Source organism: Gopherus evgoodei, chromosome 4 (assembly GCF_007399415.2).
Source record: "Gopherus evgoodei ecotype Sinaloan lineage chromosome 4, rGopEvg1_v1.p, whole genome shotgun sequence".
Lineage (NCBI taxonomy): Eukaryota > Metazoa > Chordata > Testudines > Testudinidae > Gopherus > Gopherus evgoodei.
In genome coordinates this window covers 50,308,836-50,324,824 of record NC_044325.1, presented here as the reverse complement: position 1 = coordinate 50,324,824, position 15,989 = coordinate 50,308,836, and the positions used below count along the sequence as shown (strand labels likewise).

The 15,989-nt window shown below is 40.4% G+C and overlaps 1 protein-coding gene across 3 annotated transcripts in view; it reads left to right on the top strand.

The window, feature by feature from the left end:
* NPAS3 (neuronal PAS domain protein 3) overlaps positions 1 to 5,700 on the top strand; it is an 858,327-nt gene extending 852,627 nt beyond the window's left edge. For all 3 annotated transcript variants that reach the window (XM_030559309.1, XM_030559308.1, XM_030559310.1), the window contains one exon: positions 1,468 to 5,700. In XM_030559309.1, the coding sequence (XP_030415169.1) occupies positions 1,468 to 2,777 (1,310 nt within the window). In that variant the 3' untranslated portion in view covers positions 2,778 to 5,700. The remainder of the gene's footprint in view (positions 1 to 1,467) is intronic.
* The last annotated feature ends 10,289 nt before the right edge of the window (positions 5,701 to 15,989 follow it).

The window sequence follows — 15,989 nt, the reverse complement described above, 5'->3', positions numbered from 1 at the left end:
CCTACTGTGAATTAAACAAAATACGGAAGGGCCTAGGTTCATAAGACCTTCTTAGCTGAAACCAGTAAGTTCAGTCCAAGTGTTTTTAAATCTGCAGAACTTGTTGCCATTTGGTTTTATCTTAGGTTGAAATCACTCTACCAAATGGGAACAGCAGTTTAAAAGAAAAAAGCTTTTTTATTTTTTAATTTTTTTTGGTAAGAGGTTTGGCTTTAAGTAGAAATGAACGCTGTTTTTCATAACAGAAGGTTTTAGTATCTTCTTAATTTTTTTTTAAAAACCACTCTAAATGAATTAAATGTACAGAACCTGAAGCTTTGAACAACTAACATCCCCATCAAGCCCAGCTGTTCAGCCGCTTCTGGCAAACTGTTTGGAATTGCCATGGCTCCAGGAGAAACCAATCTTTGTAGAAAAACTGGCCCTTTTTTCCCCTGCTCAGAGCAGAGAATTTAAAATGGTAATTCTTGGCTCTGATGAGAGAAAACAAAAACGTCTTTTATTTCCAAAGGAAAGAATTCTGACTGTTCTGCACAGACTGGGTTCTCCTCAAGCCATTCATGACCCTTTCAAACAGTGTGTGATAATGGTCCATTTTCTGAAAGCTGATTTTGGCTGCCTGAGTCCAATGGACGCGAGTGTTTGTCTTATTCAGTTAAAAATGAGGTAAATGTAAAATAAAGTTAGAAGAAATAGGAGGAAGACAGGACCAGGTCCTGAGCAGATCGGAATTGATGCAGCTCCATTTGTTGCACTGGAGCTATTTTTTTCTACTTTATTTTTTTACCTTTCAAGGGAATATTGGCACACAGTAGGGCAATGTAACTACATTGTTTTAACCGATGTATTCATTCAGATGTATAAACAGAGGATCTGATTCTCCACTCACACTGGAGTAGCTCAGGAGTAACTCCATTGAAATCCACATGACGCCAGTGTAGAACACAAATAAGTGAGAGGAGAATCAGGGGTGTGAATTATCACTTCATCATGCTACTGCGTCACTCCTACTCCCATTATAAGAACATGTATGCCAAACAGAAATCTCGAGAGTGCATCACCAGAGCTGAATCGTTCATCTCCCTTCAGTGAACACAATTGGAATCCAGTTGCAGTCAGTTATCAGAGTTGTCCTCATTAAAGAGGATGTACCAAAGGATCCCATTTGAAACAGGTGCCCTCACACTTGTTACAGAAAGTGCAGTCCAGTGACAAAGCCACCAGACCTTTGCCCATTGCCGCTGACAGTCCAGAATCAGAGGGATTAATGATAATCAAATCCCTTCAAGCTTGATGCTGCTAGAACTGTGGATCTAGAGCTCAGAAAAACCCACCTCAGTTGAGCCTCAGAGGAATGCTTTTACCAGAAACTTTACAGGCAATAACAGCTCATTTTAGGTAGACAAATGGAGTTCTAATCTGACATTCCTATTACTAATGATGTTTTTCATTTTTCTTCCCTTCCAGAGGACAATGAGAACTCAAAATCAGATGACAAAGGAAACCAATCAGAAAACAGCGAAGACCCCGAATCTGATAGGAAGAAGTCTGGGAATCAGTCAGATAACGAAATGAACTGTAATGATGATGGGAACAGCTCCAGCAACCAGGACAGCAGGGACAGTGATGACAGCTTTGAAAATTCTGACTTTGAGAATCAAAAGGCCCCTGAGGACAGTTTTGGTACTCTTGGTTCTATGCAGATCAAGGTGGAGCGCTACGTGGAGAGTGAATCGGACTTGCGGTTGCAGAACTGTGAATCGTTGACATCAGACAGCGCCAAGGACTCAGATAGTGGAGGAGAGGTAAATGCCCAGTCTTCCAGCAAACATCAAAAGAGGAAGAAGAGGAGGAAAAAGCAGAAAGGAGGCAGCATGACCCGCAGAAGGCTATCAAGCACTTCAAGCCCAAATGGACTTGACTCAGCTTTGGTGGACCAGCCCCAGCTGCTCTCGTCGCCAAACAGTGCCTCAGTGCTCAAAATTAAAACAGAGATCTCAGAACCTATCAATTTTGATAATGATAGCAGTATTTGGAATTACCCGCCTAACAGGGAAATCTCAAGGAATGAATCGCCCTACAGTATGACCAAGCCCCCAAGCTCAGAGCACTTCCCCTCCCCACAAGCCAGCAGTAGTTTACATGTCTCCATTCCAGACTCCGTTCTCACCCCACCAGGGTCTGAAAATACTGCCAGCCGCAAAACTCAGTTCAGCACCTCATCCAGCTCGGCTTTGGCTCCTGTGTCCTCTGACCCTTTGTCACCCCCGCTTTCAGCATCTCCACGGGACAAACATCCAGGAGGTCCCAGCACTTCCAACTCTTTGTTGTACACTGGGGATCTGGAAGCCCTTCAGAGGTTGCAAGCAGGCAATGTGGTGCTTCCTTTGGTTCACAGGGTAACTGGAACCCTTGCTGCCACCAGCACTGCTGCTCAGAGGGTCTACACCACTGGCACTATTCGGTATGCTCCAGCTGAAGTTACTTTAGCCATGCAGGGCAACCTCCTCCCTAATGCCCATGCTGTTAACTTTGTTGACGTTAACAGCCCCAGCTTTGGGCTGGATCCTAAAACGCCGATGGAAATGCTCTACCACCACGTTCACCGACTCAATATGTCGGGACCATTTGGAAGTGCTGTGAGTGGGGCCAGTCTGACCCAAATGCCTGCAGGGAACGTGTTCACAACTGCCGAAGGACTTTTTTCCACTCTTCCATTTCCTGTGTACAGCAATGGCATTCACACTACACAGACTCTGGAACGGAAAGAGGATTGAAGTATGACCACATACTGTGTTCAGTGTTATACTCTGAGGCATAGACTATGTTTTAATTTAGACCTTTAATTCTAGCACTTTGAATTTGAGCAGGTCAGCTTATTCTCTCGATATGATGGTCCCCCTTTCATTCCCTTTCTCTTTAACTTGACTTATTCTTTAATGTAAAGATATTTTTTTAATTTTCCCTTCAGAGATTTGAAGTACCAGTTGCCTGCCATTTTGTCTTCTTCTAAGATGTGTGTTTTTTTCCTTTGCATCTTTATTAAGATGCCTTTAATATGTGTATGCCTCTGCCATAGAATTCTCAGTGTTGTGGTAAAGAGATTTTAAAGTGACAACCATTGGTTTTACTTCACAATGATCTTGATATGATCAAGATTAAAAGAGACAAACATAAACAATGTGCCCTGTTTGACTAAGTCAAATGAAAAGGGGTTTTTGTTCCTAATTCCTTTAAAAATAGGGGATAGTATTTTAGAATTTTATGCAGAGTTTAATTCTCTTTTTATGGTTAAGATTTTCTTACTTGCACATAAAATAATTTGGGTTCTTAAAAGTTAATTTCTGGCCTGTGACTAGAATGTTAAAAAGTCGGACTAAATGTTACTGAAACTTTAACTTAATTTCTAAAACCATGGTGCTATCATTTATTAATCTATAATGTCTTCATACAATATGCAGCTTGTGGGCTGGGGTTTTTGAAAGGAATGTGTTCTGTACTGGTCTATAGTTGGGTGCTGCAGTCTCCTTGGTTAGTTAAGACAAAAGCCCTCATTAACATTTGCTGCAGGACTTAAAATTTTTTACCTCCAAACTAACAAACATAGCCTCACATTAAATTTAAATGGGTCAGGAAGCCTTTTTGAGAAAGTGCTTTAAAAAAACTCAATTAAATTGACTTGAGGAACAGTTTTTTAGGTGGATATTTTTTTCTCTCTGTTTTTTTCTCAGTCTAACTGAGGCTAATTTTACAACTTCAAATAACACTTCGGAATAAAAAGAAGGAAAATATTTAACATGTTTTTATTTTTTCATTTAAAGTTATAGCGGGAAGGTTGACTTTTTTGGTTGTTTGATTTGTTTTTGTTTTTTCTTATTTCTAGCATTGAAACCAATATGTTTTAAAACTAAAGAATGGGTTAATAAGCTTGAAATAGATAACTACAACTGAAAACTGCACATTAAGTAAAAAAAAAAAGAAATCTCCTATTTTGTCTTTGTTGCCAGAAATCACAGTGTAGTGTCAAACTCTCCAAATGACTGTCAAGTATAAATTCTTCTTCCACTCCATCTTTGGCAGCTGTTTGTTAAGGCATCTAATAACAGATGTGAGAACTGTAATGTGTACAATGTGTAAGTGTCCTTGGCTGTCAGTCCCATTGCAGTTTCAATGTGTGTTACTATATGCAGTATATACTAAGCTAATGTAGTTGTTTTGTCCTTTGTCTTCTCTGTGCTTTATCTCTAGTCCGGAGTGGTAAAGTCCCATTCCTGCAGTCCTAGTGAACCAGTGATTCTTGGGGGTTAGTGGTTTTTGTGTGGTGGCCTTCCTCTGTAATGTCACCTTATGCTGCTTCCACTGTCTGTATACCTTTTAATTTCTGCTGTTGCTTTGCTGTTGTGTATTCTCAAACCTTTCTCTCTCTCTCTGTTCCTTCCCCCATTCTCTCTTCCTCCCTCTCTCCCTTTTTCTCTCTTTTTCATTCTCAGAGATAAAAGACTCTTAACTAGCTCAAGGTTATTGGAGCCATTTTCCCCACAGAGGAATTCTGGGTATGACTAACTCTTCCAGTGTGCCACACAATGCACTGAAGAGTAAAGCTCAGATATATTAAACAAATTGATGCCATATACCCTCAGTTGTTAACATTCCCAGAGTCCCTTGTGCTCTATCTGTAAGCAGAGGGTGCATTTCTTTGGTTTTCTCCCAGGCGTGCTGATGGAGTAATATATAGAGCAATTACCAGTGAGAGAGAAAATTCTTTGACAGGTCAACCAACATTGTTAAAAAGGGAAACTGAGTTTAGGATTGTCATATATATTTGCTTATGTGTACAATGCTAATATATTCACTCAGCTGTCCTTTGAATTTTTGATCACTCACTGTGTTGAGACAATTCCTGCTTTGAATCTGAGGAGCAGGTCCAAGCCCACAGTGGAATAATAGTGAAAAGGAATTGGATGCCACAAATTTTAATAATGAGCTTTTAAAGGTTATATTTTGAAGGATTTAAGTAGGTCTAAAAAGCCAAGAAAGCTGATTGAGAAATTTAAAGTTTAATTTTGGAAGCTCTACTCTAGCTATTGAACAATCAAAGGAGTGCACCTATCAGCTACAAAGAACAGCTAGACAGCTGTTGTTGTTTTATTTTATTTTTATAAATGTTTCTGTGTTGTGTCAGAATGATTTCTGGTGATTTAAACTAACAGATAATCACAGCTGCTGTCTAAATCCATAGTGTTTAAAATTACAAAATGAAAAAAACTTCATTACCTGTGAAGACTGTGTCTGTGTTTTTAACTATTTCTTGTACAAATATATGAAATCTTTTATGAGGAGACTGGTGCCAAGTAGCTGAATAATGGGGAAAGGGATTCTGTTCGTATAAATCTTAGCAGTGTTACCAACTCTACAATACAAAAAAAAAATTAAAATGTTAAAAAGTGACAGCTATGGTACATTTATTTTGTGTTAAGCTAACCGAATCTAACTTCTTGAGTGCCTGGCTTATTTGAAACATTTTTTTCATTGATCATTGATAATGCTGCAAATCAGAAATGTACATACTTCATTTACAACAGGGTTCTTTTTATACTTTTGTAGATTCTCATACATGTCATACATGGTTGTCTTTATGTAACTTAATTTTTTTCATCCCGCAGGTGCCATTTTCATAATAAACTTCTCTTGGATTTGTTACTATCTGGCATCATTTCTTTTACATATAACCATCCTGACTAATGAATGCTGGTAGTATTTGTTTGAGCAGGTACCTTTTTAATTGTTTTGTTTAAAAAAAAAGGGGGGGGGAAGAGGGCACGGCTAGATTTTATTATCGCTTATGAACTGAAGAAAAGAAGCTGTCGAGATGCAGGTTAAAAATGCTAATCCAAATACTACACCAATTTGCCACCATCCTAAATTCTCAGCTACCCCAATTCATTGTCATACTGAGCATTGTTATGCACATTATCAAAGCTGAATAATGGACCTGTAACATTAACCACTATAGAAGATGTGCATTTTTTCTTGATTAATGCACACTGGAAGAGAGCAGCTTACATACATTGATCACTTAAAATGCACTTTATATTTTCATTTATGATACTCTACAATGTTATAACCAAACTCTTCAGTCACCTTTGTTCTATGTAGGCTGTTGATTTTTCTGAATATGTACTTTCTTCCTCCAGATTGGCAAAATGTAAGTTGTTGGTATTTTGTGTGTTTATTGGCCAAATTGTCTGCCTTACAAACTGAGGGCAGAAGAGTTTGCCAATGCAAAAAAACCACAAGGCTCTAGACCTTGTCTTCATGACTGAAGTACAAAAATCAGATTGGACTCCAGTTTTGATTACACCAGAAATCCACACACAGTGATTGATCTTAAAAAGTAACCAATTATCAAGAAATACCTCTGCCCAGCATCTGAAAAACTCTGCTTATTTCCTGTTACCTACATATAGGGGGAAACTGTGTTATCTCAGATGCCAGTGTGGCAACTGTTGGTAAGCATTGACTCTGTAATGGCGACTTGTATATGAAGCAACTTGCATAGAGTCGGCAGTTGTAAGGCGACTTGCATAGAGTGGGTTGAAAGAAGACGCAGACAGAAAGGAACAGCTTTTATTTTTTACCCTTCACCCCTCCTAATGTGAAATTCTATGAATCAGGCAATTTCAGTGATTGGATTTCTTTGTGCTGCCTTCCTAAGCTGTGACAAACTTTACATACATTGTGCTGATTCCACTCATTCAGGGAAAAGAACCTGTGATTCATTTTGCTATAGCTGATTCTGTGATCTCTGCTCAGATAAAAGAGCACATTTGAGAGTACACAATGTGGTGGGGGGGGGGCGATCATTATGATATCCATACATGAGTGTAGGCCATACTCTAGATTGTTGGGTGCCTGAATCTTTCTTCCCCTTTGGGTTCCACGTAACAAAGTTAAATATTTGACACATCATTTTAATAAAAAAACACTGGGCCAGATTCAGAATACCTTACTCACCCTGAATAATACATTACTCCACAGATAGTCCCATTATTTTCAGTGCAACTACTTCCAGAGTAAGATACCATTCAATGGAAGTAAGTATGTGAATCTGATCATTAGATTTATATTTAAAAAAAAAAAAATTCTATGCCCCATTATAGTTCAGTGAACCTGGCTGATGATTTAACAGCATACGGTCTGGGTCCCTGAATTTCCAAGCAATTCAGGACTCTTGCTTCCCAGGCAACCAGAGACTGAGTTTGATATGTCTCCAGTTTGCAGGAGGTAGAAAGGAGCAGAGGTCAGCAGGCTGCTTTCAGCTCTGCTCTCACATTCCAGTTGGCATTGCTTCTTGTTTATGAGGTAACTAGGGGCAAAGAAGCCAAAAGAGAGAAAGGGGGAATTTAAATCAAGCTAGAAAGAATGCCCAAACTGAAGGGGAAATGGAAGAATAACAGATCCATTCCAAATTAGTTTTAACCAATATTAACTAAAGCCACTAATCCTGAGAGGTTTTCTGAACTACAAAATACCCAATGTCATTGTCTAAGCGTTGGCTGAGAGACACAATAACAGTCAAAGTGAACAAAGTAATGATGAGATGCCAGTGTATTATGTGAAAGAAAATGGTGGCAACCTAGACTTAAATAAGGATATTCTTTCACTGATATACACTGGAGAAATGCAAACTGACTGTTTGAAAAGTTAGCTTTGATTTTTAAAATTTTCAGACAATAAAATATTTTTTAGAAAGAAACTTGGACAAATGCATCCCCGCTGTCCTTCCCTCTCCCCTTCCCCCCACCACCCCAAGCAAGAATTTGCCCCTAAATAATTGATTTCTGGAAAGCAAAAGCACAACATATGGAAGGAAATCTTAATTCTCAGTGCACTGTTCAGGCATGGCAGTAGTTTACAATCTCCTAAGACCCAGATAAATTGGTTGCAACGGCAGGTAGGGCTGTACTGAAACACAGAAACTCTGAAAAATTAAACTAGGGGAAAATCTTTAGGAAGATTTAAGTAGCACTTTCAACAGAACACATTGTGGCTATTGCAAGGTGGTCATGTCAATGACTGGGATGCGCTACAGCTGACAGCTAACGTAACCATACTGTTCCCTAGAACTTGCATTAGCTATATCATGTCACTGCTTTTAGAGCAATTTGCATAGTGTTTTCCTTAACACTGATCTTTATTTTATTTTTTTTTAATTTGGGTGCCGGGGCAAGGATTGGTTGTCAACTGTCCTAATCTAATTAACTGTCACCCTTACAGAAAGCTTCCTATTTTCACAGGAAAAGTATGAACAAATGGAATGTCAAAGGAAACACAATTTTTCAGGTAAGATCTGGACCTTTTACAAGACATGGGCCCACATTTGGAAAATTTTGTCATTTAGTCCTATTGAAATCAATGAGAGCTTCACAATTGACTTTAATGGGTCCACAGAGTCGGTCCAAAGTTTGAAGACAATATTCATAAGGAAACAACACAAGGATAATTTTTAGGTATCAGGTCGCAAATCATAAATAAACCATTCCTTAAGTATACTGGCTGTATAGTCTGTGAATCAAATCCTCTTTGCACTACTGATCACTCTGCTCCACAGTCTAACCAGCCACGTATCCCCATTTATTTAATTGAAAAAAGCAGCATTGACAAAAATGTGTTCCGCCATTAGTGAGGAATTAAACTTTGCTAGAGTTATAGGGACTCAAGCTATTGTTATAACCAGTGAGTGGGTATGTCACAGAAGCACAGGGCCGCCCAGAGGTTGGGGCAAGTGGGGCAATTTGCCCCAGGCCTCACAGGGGTGCCCATGAGAGTTTTTTGGGGCCCCTGAGCAGGGTCCTTTATTTGCTCCAGGGGCTCTGGAAAACTCTCATGGGCCCCGGGCCTCCGGACCGTCTTCCGCTCCAGGTCTTCGGCAGCAATTTGGCAGCGGGGGGTCCTTCTGCTCCGGGACCTGCCACCAAAGTGCCCCGAAGACCCTCAGCGGTGGGTCCTTCCACCCCGGGATCCGCCGCTGAAGACCCCAGGACCTCTGGATGGCCCTGCAGAAGCACAGTTAGAAGCAGGGAAACAAACACTTTTGCTGTGTAGATATGCCCTTTCTTCCCTTTCTGTGGTTTGGGGAGTGTAGCTGCCCTATGGATTCTCCCCCCGCTCTTTGGTACCAATGGTAGAAGAAGTGTCTCCTTGCTATCTGCCTCGTCTACACAAAGATCTCTTCCCTCACCAACTCTGCCTTCCCCTCAGCTCCAAGGGGATAAGAAAACTGAAGAGGAGATGCCTCCTACACCACCTTAGCCTGAACCCCAGTGGGAAAAGACCTAAGAGGTAACAAAATGGACCTGTGAGCATCTTATCCCCTCCTGATGCTCCATATTGGGTTGTGGGGGAGTAAATTTAAATGGAAAATGAAGAATCAGATGGGAGCAATTGAGGAAGGTGGGAAGAGGATAAAAGAGGAAAGGGACAGTACAGAGGGGGGAGGAAAATGGAGAGATGAGAGAAAAGAGGGGAAATACCGGGAAAACCTGAAGTCCATAGAACTACTCATATAGTGCTCATCACCATGAATAAGAGTTGCATAATCAGGGCCTTATTGTCTTGCTTCTTGCTCCTTAGTAAGACAAGAGAGCTCTAAATTCAACTAAACATAGCCCGGTAAGGCTCAGGAACCATAAGACCTTGATGCAGTACTGAGAGCTAAATTTTTGGTTTTAGATACTTTGTTTTAGAAAATCTTAGACTATGAAGTTCACCTCCTAACAACTCAGGGTCAAAAGTTTGAAGTCTGAATTTTCCAGGCCATGCAATATCACACGCCTCTCATCCGTTGTATACATCAGACCAAAGCTGAGGAGCGGGGTACTCGGCCAGATTTCATAGTTACAGCCCTTCCTACCCTGTTACGGGATGTACATGAGAAAACCTGGTACGCTGTAGGCTGTCCAATTTCTGATTTGTTTCCATTTATTATTGTAATCACTTGGGTCCCTTTCCCTGCCTTGTTACCCCCCGTACCTTTACTGAATTTCTACTCTCCTTCCTCTGACAAAATGCCCACAGATGGTGTATGCGTCTTTTGTGTTCTCTTTTGATTTTGTCCCCTGTCACTGAATAATACATTCTCCCACTCTTCTATGTCCTTTCCTAGCTGCAACAAGGTCTGGAGCCTCATAATTTGAGATTTCTAATCACTCTTCTCTCTAGATCTTTTTCCTGATTGGCATCTCTTCAAATTTTTGACCCCTCATAGCATAATTCATTTTAATCCATTTTTACCAATCCATTCCTCTTTACTTTATATTTGTCCATATTAAATTGCATAAGTTACTTGTAAACCTCATGCCTCCATTTTCCCCCTGGCCTCTTTGGAGCCAAGTATTCTTTTAATATTGCCAGTTTCATGATACTGTATCTGCAAATGTCTACCCCTGAGTGCATATTACTTCCTCCTATGTGATCTATAACCATTATTACCACTCTCTGGCCTCTGTTACCAAGCCAATTTTATATCCAATTGAGTATTTCACCACCAGTACCGTACTTGCTAACCTGATAAATTAATCTGTTATGTGGTACTGTATTGAGAGTCTTTTCAAGTCCAAGTAAATTATGTCTACTTCTTCACCCCTGTCCACTCTCATTGTCACTTCCTCAAAGCAATGAATCAAGTTTGTTAAGCATGACCTCCCTATTGTAGATCCATCCTGACTATCTCTAACCACTCTATATTAAATCAGGACACAGAAAGACTCTCAAAGGGGGCCTGCTACATAAATATATCCTGAGGGTGCTTCATGTGGAGATGAGCCATGGGAATCATGCTCACAGCTGAAGCTAACAGCACTTCTTCTCACTGAGGTGGCAGCCTGAGATCTTTTGGAGAAAAAGAAATCTTTTCTCTATATTTGTCTAGTATACTCCCTATTCGGGTAGCAAATATGATAGTTGAGAATGAGTATGGAACCAAGCTATACTTTATTAATTTATGATAAAGCCATTAAAAATACCAACAAACATGAATTGATACAAATCCCCTAGTCTCTCGTACCTTGTTTGCCTTTTACTATTGAATCCTGTGGATGAGAATGCTCGTGCACTTCTGAATGGTAAAAGTGCCATGATATAGGTTATTCACCTCATGAAATAGTATGATAGATTAAACATTTTTCCCAATTGCCAAAATCCATCCACTGTGAAAAATCATTCCTAGTACCTATCTACCTGTATCAGCTTTGGAAAATCCTACTCCAACCACTCTTTCAGGGAAAATAATTTTTTTTGAAAGGCAAATAAAATAGCATTATTTTTTTCATTACCATCAGTCATCATGGTACAGGGCTGGTGAACAGATCATAGCTTCCCACAAAACCAAGAAGTAACAAAGGCCATGTCAACAATAATGTTACCTCTTTCTCCCCCTGCTCTCAGAGCTTGAGACTGTAATAACTGCTTGCTTTCTCTTGTGCATTATTGTTTACAGGTGCTAATTCTGGGGGAAGGCTCTCTTGGAACATGTGACTTACTTTTGGGACTAAAAGCAGTCATGTTTGGGCTTCCTCTGATTTCTTTTGGCAAAGAGTTCTCTAGTCTGGGCCCCCACCTAGTGGGTAACAGTCTACACTTGGGTCATTCCAGCTTCATTGGCCTTGTTGCCTCTAGCTAGTTTTCTTGAAGGGTTGTGCAGGATGAGGTGATTTCCAAGGTAGCGAAGTCCCAATTCATTAGTGCTTTAGAGACTAAAATCGAGACTTTTAATTCTGTTCTGAAATGCGTAGGGAGTCAGTGATGGTTGTAGTGTGTGATGTGTTAGAATCTGGACAAGTGCACTACTGTCTGCAGTAATAACTTACCTTTCCCAGCCCTGAAGAGTTCTCTGTGTGGTTTGAAATCTTATTGCTCTCACTCATAGAAGTTGGTCCAATAAAAGATATTACCTCATCCATCTTGTCTCTCTCATTCAGCCTCTATGGCAGTTTCATTCACCCTCAGTTGGAATAGTCTCAGCAGGAGATGATGGCAGTAGTATCTAGAGCTTCTCCTGAGATGGAGGAGGCATGGTTTTCTGGCCAGCCAAAGATGGAAGAAACCATTCCTTGCTGCTGACACTAATCATGAGTTGAATGTGAGCTCAAGGCTTTGTGCCACTTTGGTGATCTGTTTTAGGCTCTCAGTCATTAGTGAAGTAAGAGTATTAACCCATTCCTCCAAGTGCTTTCCCCATCCCTGAAGTCATTTCTGTTTTTCCTGAGCCGTCTGAGCCAGTAGTTCTGTATCCATCCATTGATTTCTTCCATGCATTTGGACATAGGCCACAACATTTTAGCTTGACAAGAGAAGATACTTTGCTACGTGATTGTCCTCCAAGAGGATCTGACTTGCCAAGCTGATTTCTTAAAGGTTTCTGCTATTGCAGGTATTACTGCATTTACAGATTGGAACTTCATATTAATCCGCATTTAGTTGCCTGAGTTACGCCACACAAATGTTGATATGCCATTACGCCGATCACAGAATATATGTTTATACTGCAAATACTAGCGATGTGATATTTCTAGCCTGAACTGTGCTTTGATTTTTTGGTTTTTTTTCTTTACTTGGCTAAGAAAGCATGATTTTTTAACAGAGCTTCCAGAATTTCTGTTTCATCATAAGAGCATGAGCAATCTGAGCTTTCACATAGCAGCCCTCTGCTATTTCTTTATATCCTTAAAATATTTGTCCTTAAATTGTGCTTATCTGTCTTGATTTAGGCCCAGATTTTTAAAGGGTTTAGTCACTTAATGGGATTTTCAAAAGAATCTATACACCTAACATCCATTGAAAGCAATGGGTTTTAGGCTTCTAGATACTTCTGAAAAGGTAGCAAGGTATCTTCTCTCATCAAACTAAAATGTTGTGGCCTACGTTACGCGCTTGTACTGCTTCTTCCCCCCAAGCCAGTGCCCTGCATTGCCCCTCCCTACCCAGAACCCACCCCTTCTCCCCAAGGGCCCGCTCCGACGCTGCCTCTTCCCCTCCAAGATTCCGCCCCCTAACCCTCCATCGCTCATCCTTTAAAAGTGATGGGGCCATGGTCTCCTGCTTCCCCTCACCCATTCTGGCTCCTCTCACCCAATGAGGAATTCTCTTAGCAGCTTTCCACACCTGGCACATGGCTCCCAGCAGAGAGTCCATAAACAATCCCTCCCCACTCCCACCCAGAGGAGTACACACTCTGCCTTATTAGCATCCCAATGAATCTCAAAGGCAGTGAAGCAGCTGTCTGCAACTCATATCTTATGAGTCATAGGCTATGAGAGACACTGTGAGATGGCATGCTGCGGTGGGGGCAGCCTGGATGCGGATCCACATAAAAGACGGCCAGCGGCTCATGGGTCAGATACACGTTGATTCTGGTGAATGCGCAACCACATTTTTGTATCCGTGCAGGGCTCTACTGACAACTATTGAACCCTTTCAGAGGTATAAGATACTTCTTCAATGTCAGAAGCAAATGCTGGTGGGACATTCTGCACTCTGAATGACTTCCTGCTCATTTACGGGATTCAACTCAAATTGAAGACTTCAGGTATTGTTCTTACTCTCAGTGGGGTAAGCTTCAACTCTGGAATACTAGTGTGAGACAACAATGCTGGCCAAACAGCATTTAATTGTTAGCTAGTAAACTCTGCAACCTTTCCTCTGAGAATTCATGGTGCTGTCTGAGACACATTGATTCTGATCCATTTGGACATCTCTTAAAATTGCTAACAAATTCCTAAGGCATCCAAATTGAGTTCAAAAATTTGCAGAATACTAAAATTCACATGTCCACAGAACACACTAGGAAAACAATTTACTAAAAATGTCTGAACAATAAATTAATGACTTTACTAACAGGCCTCTGCAAAGAGCAAGAAAAAGAGGGCAAAGTACATGAGCCTTTCCATAGTCTTAGAAATAAAGAAACTGATGAGAGATATCTCTCACTCAGTCTCTCTGAAGGCATACATTATGCAGGCTTTATGATTATGCAGTGAGACTATAGTCTTACTAATCAAGCTACCAATGACATGACAGATGTGAGGTTCCACAAAAACCCTTAAGAGTTGTATCTTCAGTGCTTATCTAAAAGGAGCCATGGATGTGGGAAACTCACTTCCTTCTCCTTTCTTTGTGGAAGACCCTCCCATTATAACTATGCTACCACTATTTTTGTAAGTTTGACAAGTAAAGGAGTCTGAGGCTGTAATAGCTTCTTATAATTATCTCATAGATGATCGTGTATATTAGAGACTGAGAACTATCTTGGCAATATGTCTAAGTCCTGCTGGACTCAACTATGCTTATGGATGCCTGATTAACCAGGAATACTTTCTTCCAACTTTGCTGGTCTAGGGACTTGCATCTGTCCATCTCAGTCACTGTCACATGTATTTGTTGCCTATGTATAAGACTACACTAACGTAATACCAAGGGTTGACAAAGTGGGCAAGTTGGAGGCTTCATTTGGTGAAGACTCTGTCTGTTCATCTTCTAAGTGATACAGATCAGTGACAGCACATTTCACCACTATTCAGTACTTTGTCCTGATTGCTGCTCCAATGCAAGATAAAACACAAGGTGCTGATTATTATCTATCTAAAGACCCAGGTACCGTGCAAGACCACCTGCCCTTCTGTGCTTTCAAGTCATATTCATACTATTATTCCTCAAAGAAACTTGCAGGAGGCATCAGCAAGGGATTCTTCATGGTGGGTCCTTGACTCTAAAACTCATTCCACCTGGTAAGTCACCACTGTCTGAACCTGACAACCTTTCAGAGGCAATGCAAAAATGCATCTCTTTAGTCAGGTTGACTAAATGCACAATAAATGCTGGCGCACATCCCTCCTCATCTGATGGGACAAACCTTTTCCTGGAGGATGCAGGCTGTTTTCTAGGCTGACAATATGTTATGGCAAGGGGCACTCAAATACCACAGTTATAGATCCCTTATAAAGGTATGCAAAAATAATAAGATTTCAACTTTCTATAAAGAATACTGCTTACTTTTCCCATCTATACTTCCAGCTTATGTATCTCTCAGACATCTGCTGAGAAATAAAGATGAGTGGGATGTGCTCAGTGAACCTGACCTATACAATAAATGGTTTATGAGAGATTATGCTATATGATGAGAATACAAAAACCTGATGATAGCAGGTTTATTTATTGATAGCAAATAAAATTCATGAAGTGTGAAGATGAAAACTGTACTGTAGGGAATTGGGCCAGGAGGACATTAGGAAAAGAGTGTGTGTATTACATGTAAACGAAGTTAAAAGTTGCCTAAAGGCTTCTGATTCCATGAGCAAAGCCTCTGAGGAGAGAATATGAAAGCCTTTAATGCTGCTAAAGCTTTGTCAGCCTGCTATTTGCATATTTTGCCTACAAACCAAAACGCTGTATTAATTCATTTTTATTTACCTTTCTGAGGCTTCCAAAAGAAGCCTCACAGGGAGCCATTAATAACACAGCTTCATAAGAGATAATTTTCAGAGAGGCTTTGCAGGTAGTGACTGAAGGGGAGAAAAATGTGTGTCAAATTTATGTTGTTAACAATATAATCCTTAAACAGACGATATCTTGAAGACTAATTCATCTTCAGATTTGAAGTAAAAACTGCATGATCCTTACCCATTTCTTTTTGTTAATTTATTTTGAACATCTCTCTCTCTCTCTCTCTCTCTCTCTCTCTCTCTCTAAATGTTTACTAAGTTTATATAGTAAGAAAAAGAGGAAGGATGGTCTTGTGGTTAAGGCCCTGGCCTGGGGTCCAGTTTCAGTTCCCCAAGTTGCCACAGGCTTTCTGCATAAACTTGGGCTAGTCATGCTCTTGGCCTGGATGCACAAAAAGAATTGGGTGCCAACGTTCCTGTAATAGGTGCCTCAGACCCAGTTTTGTTACCAGTGCGATGCACAAACCTTTCACTGAGCCCCTTAGGTGCCTA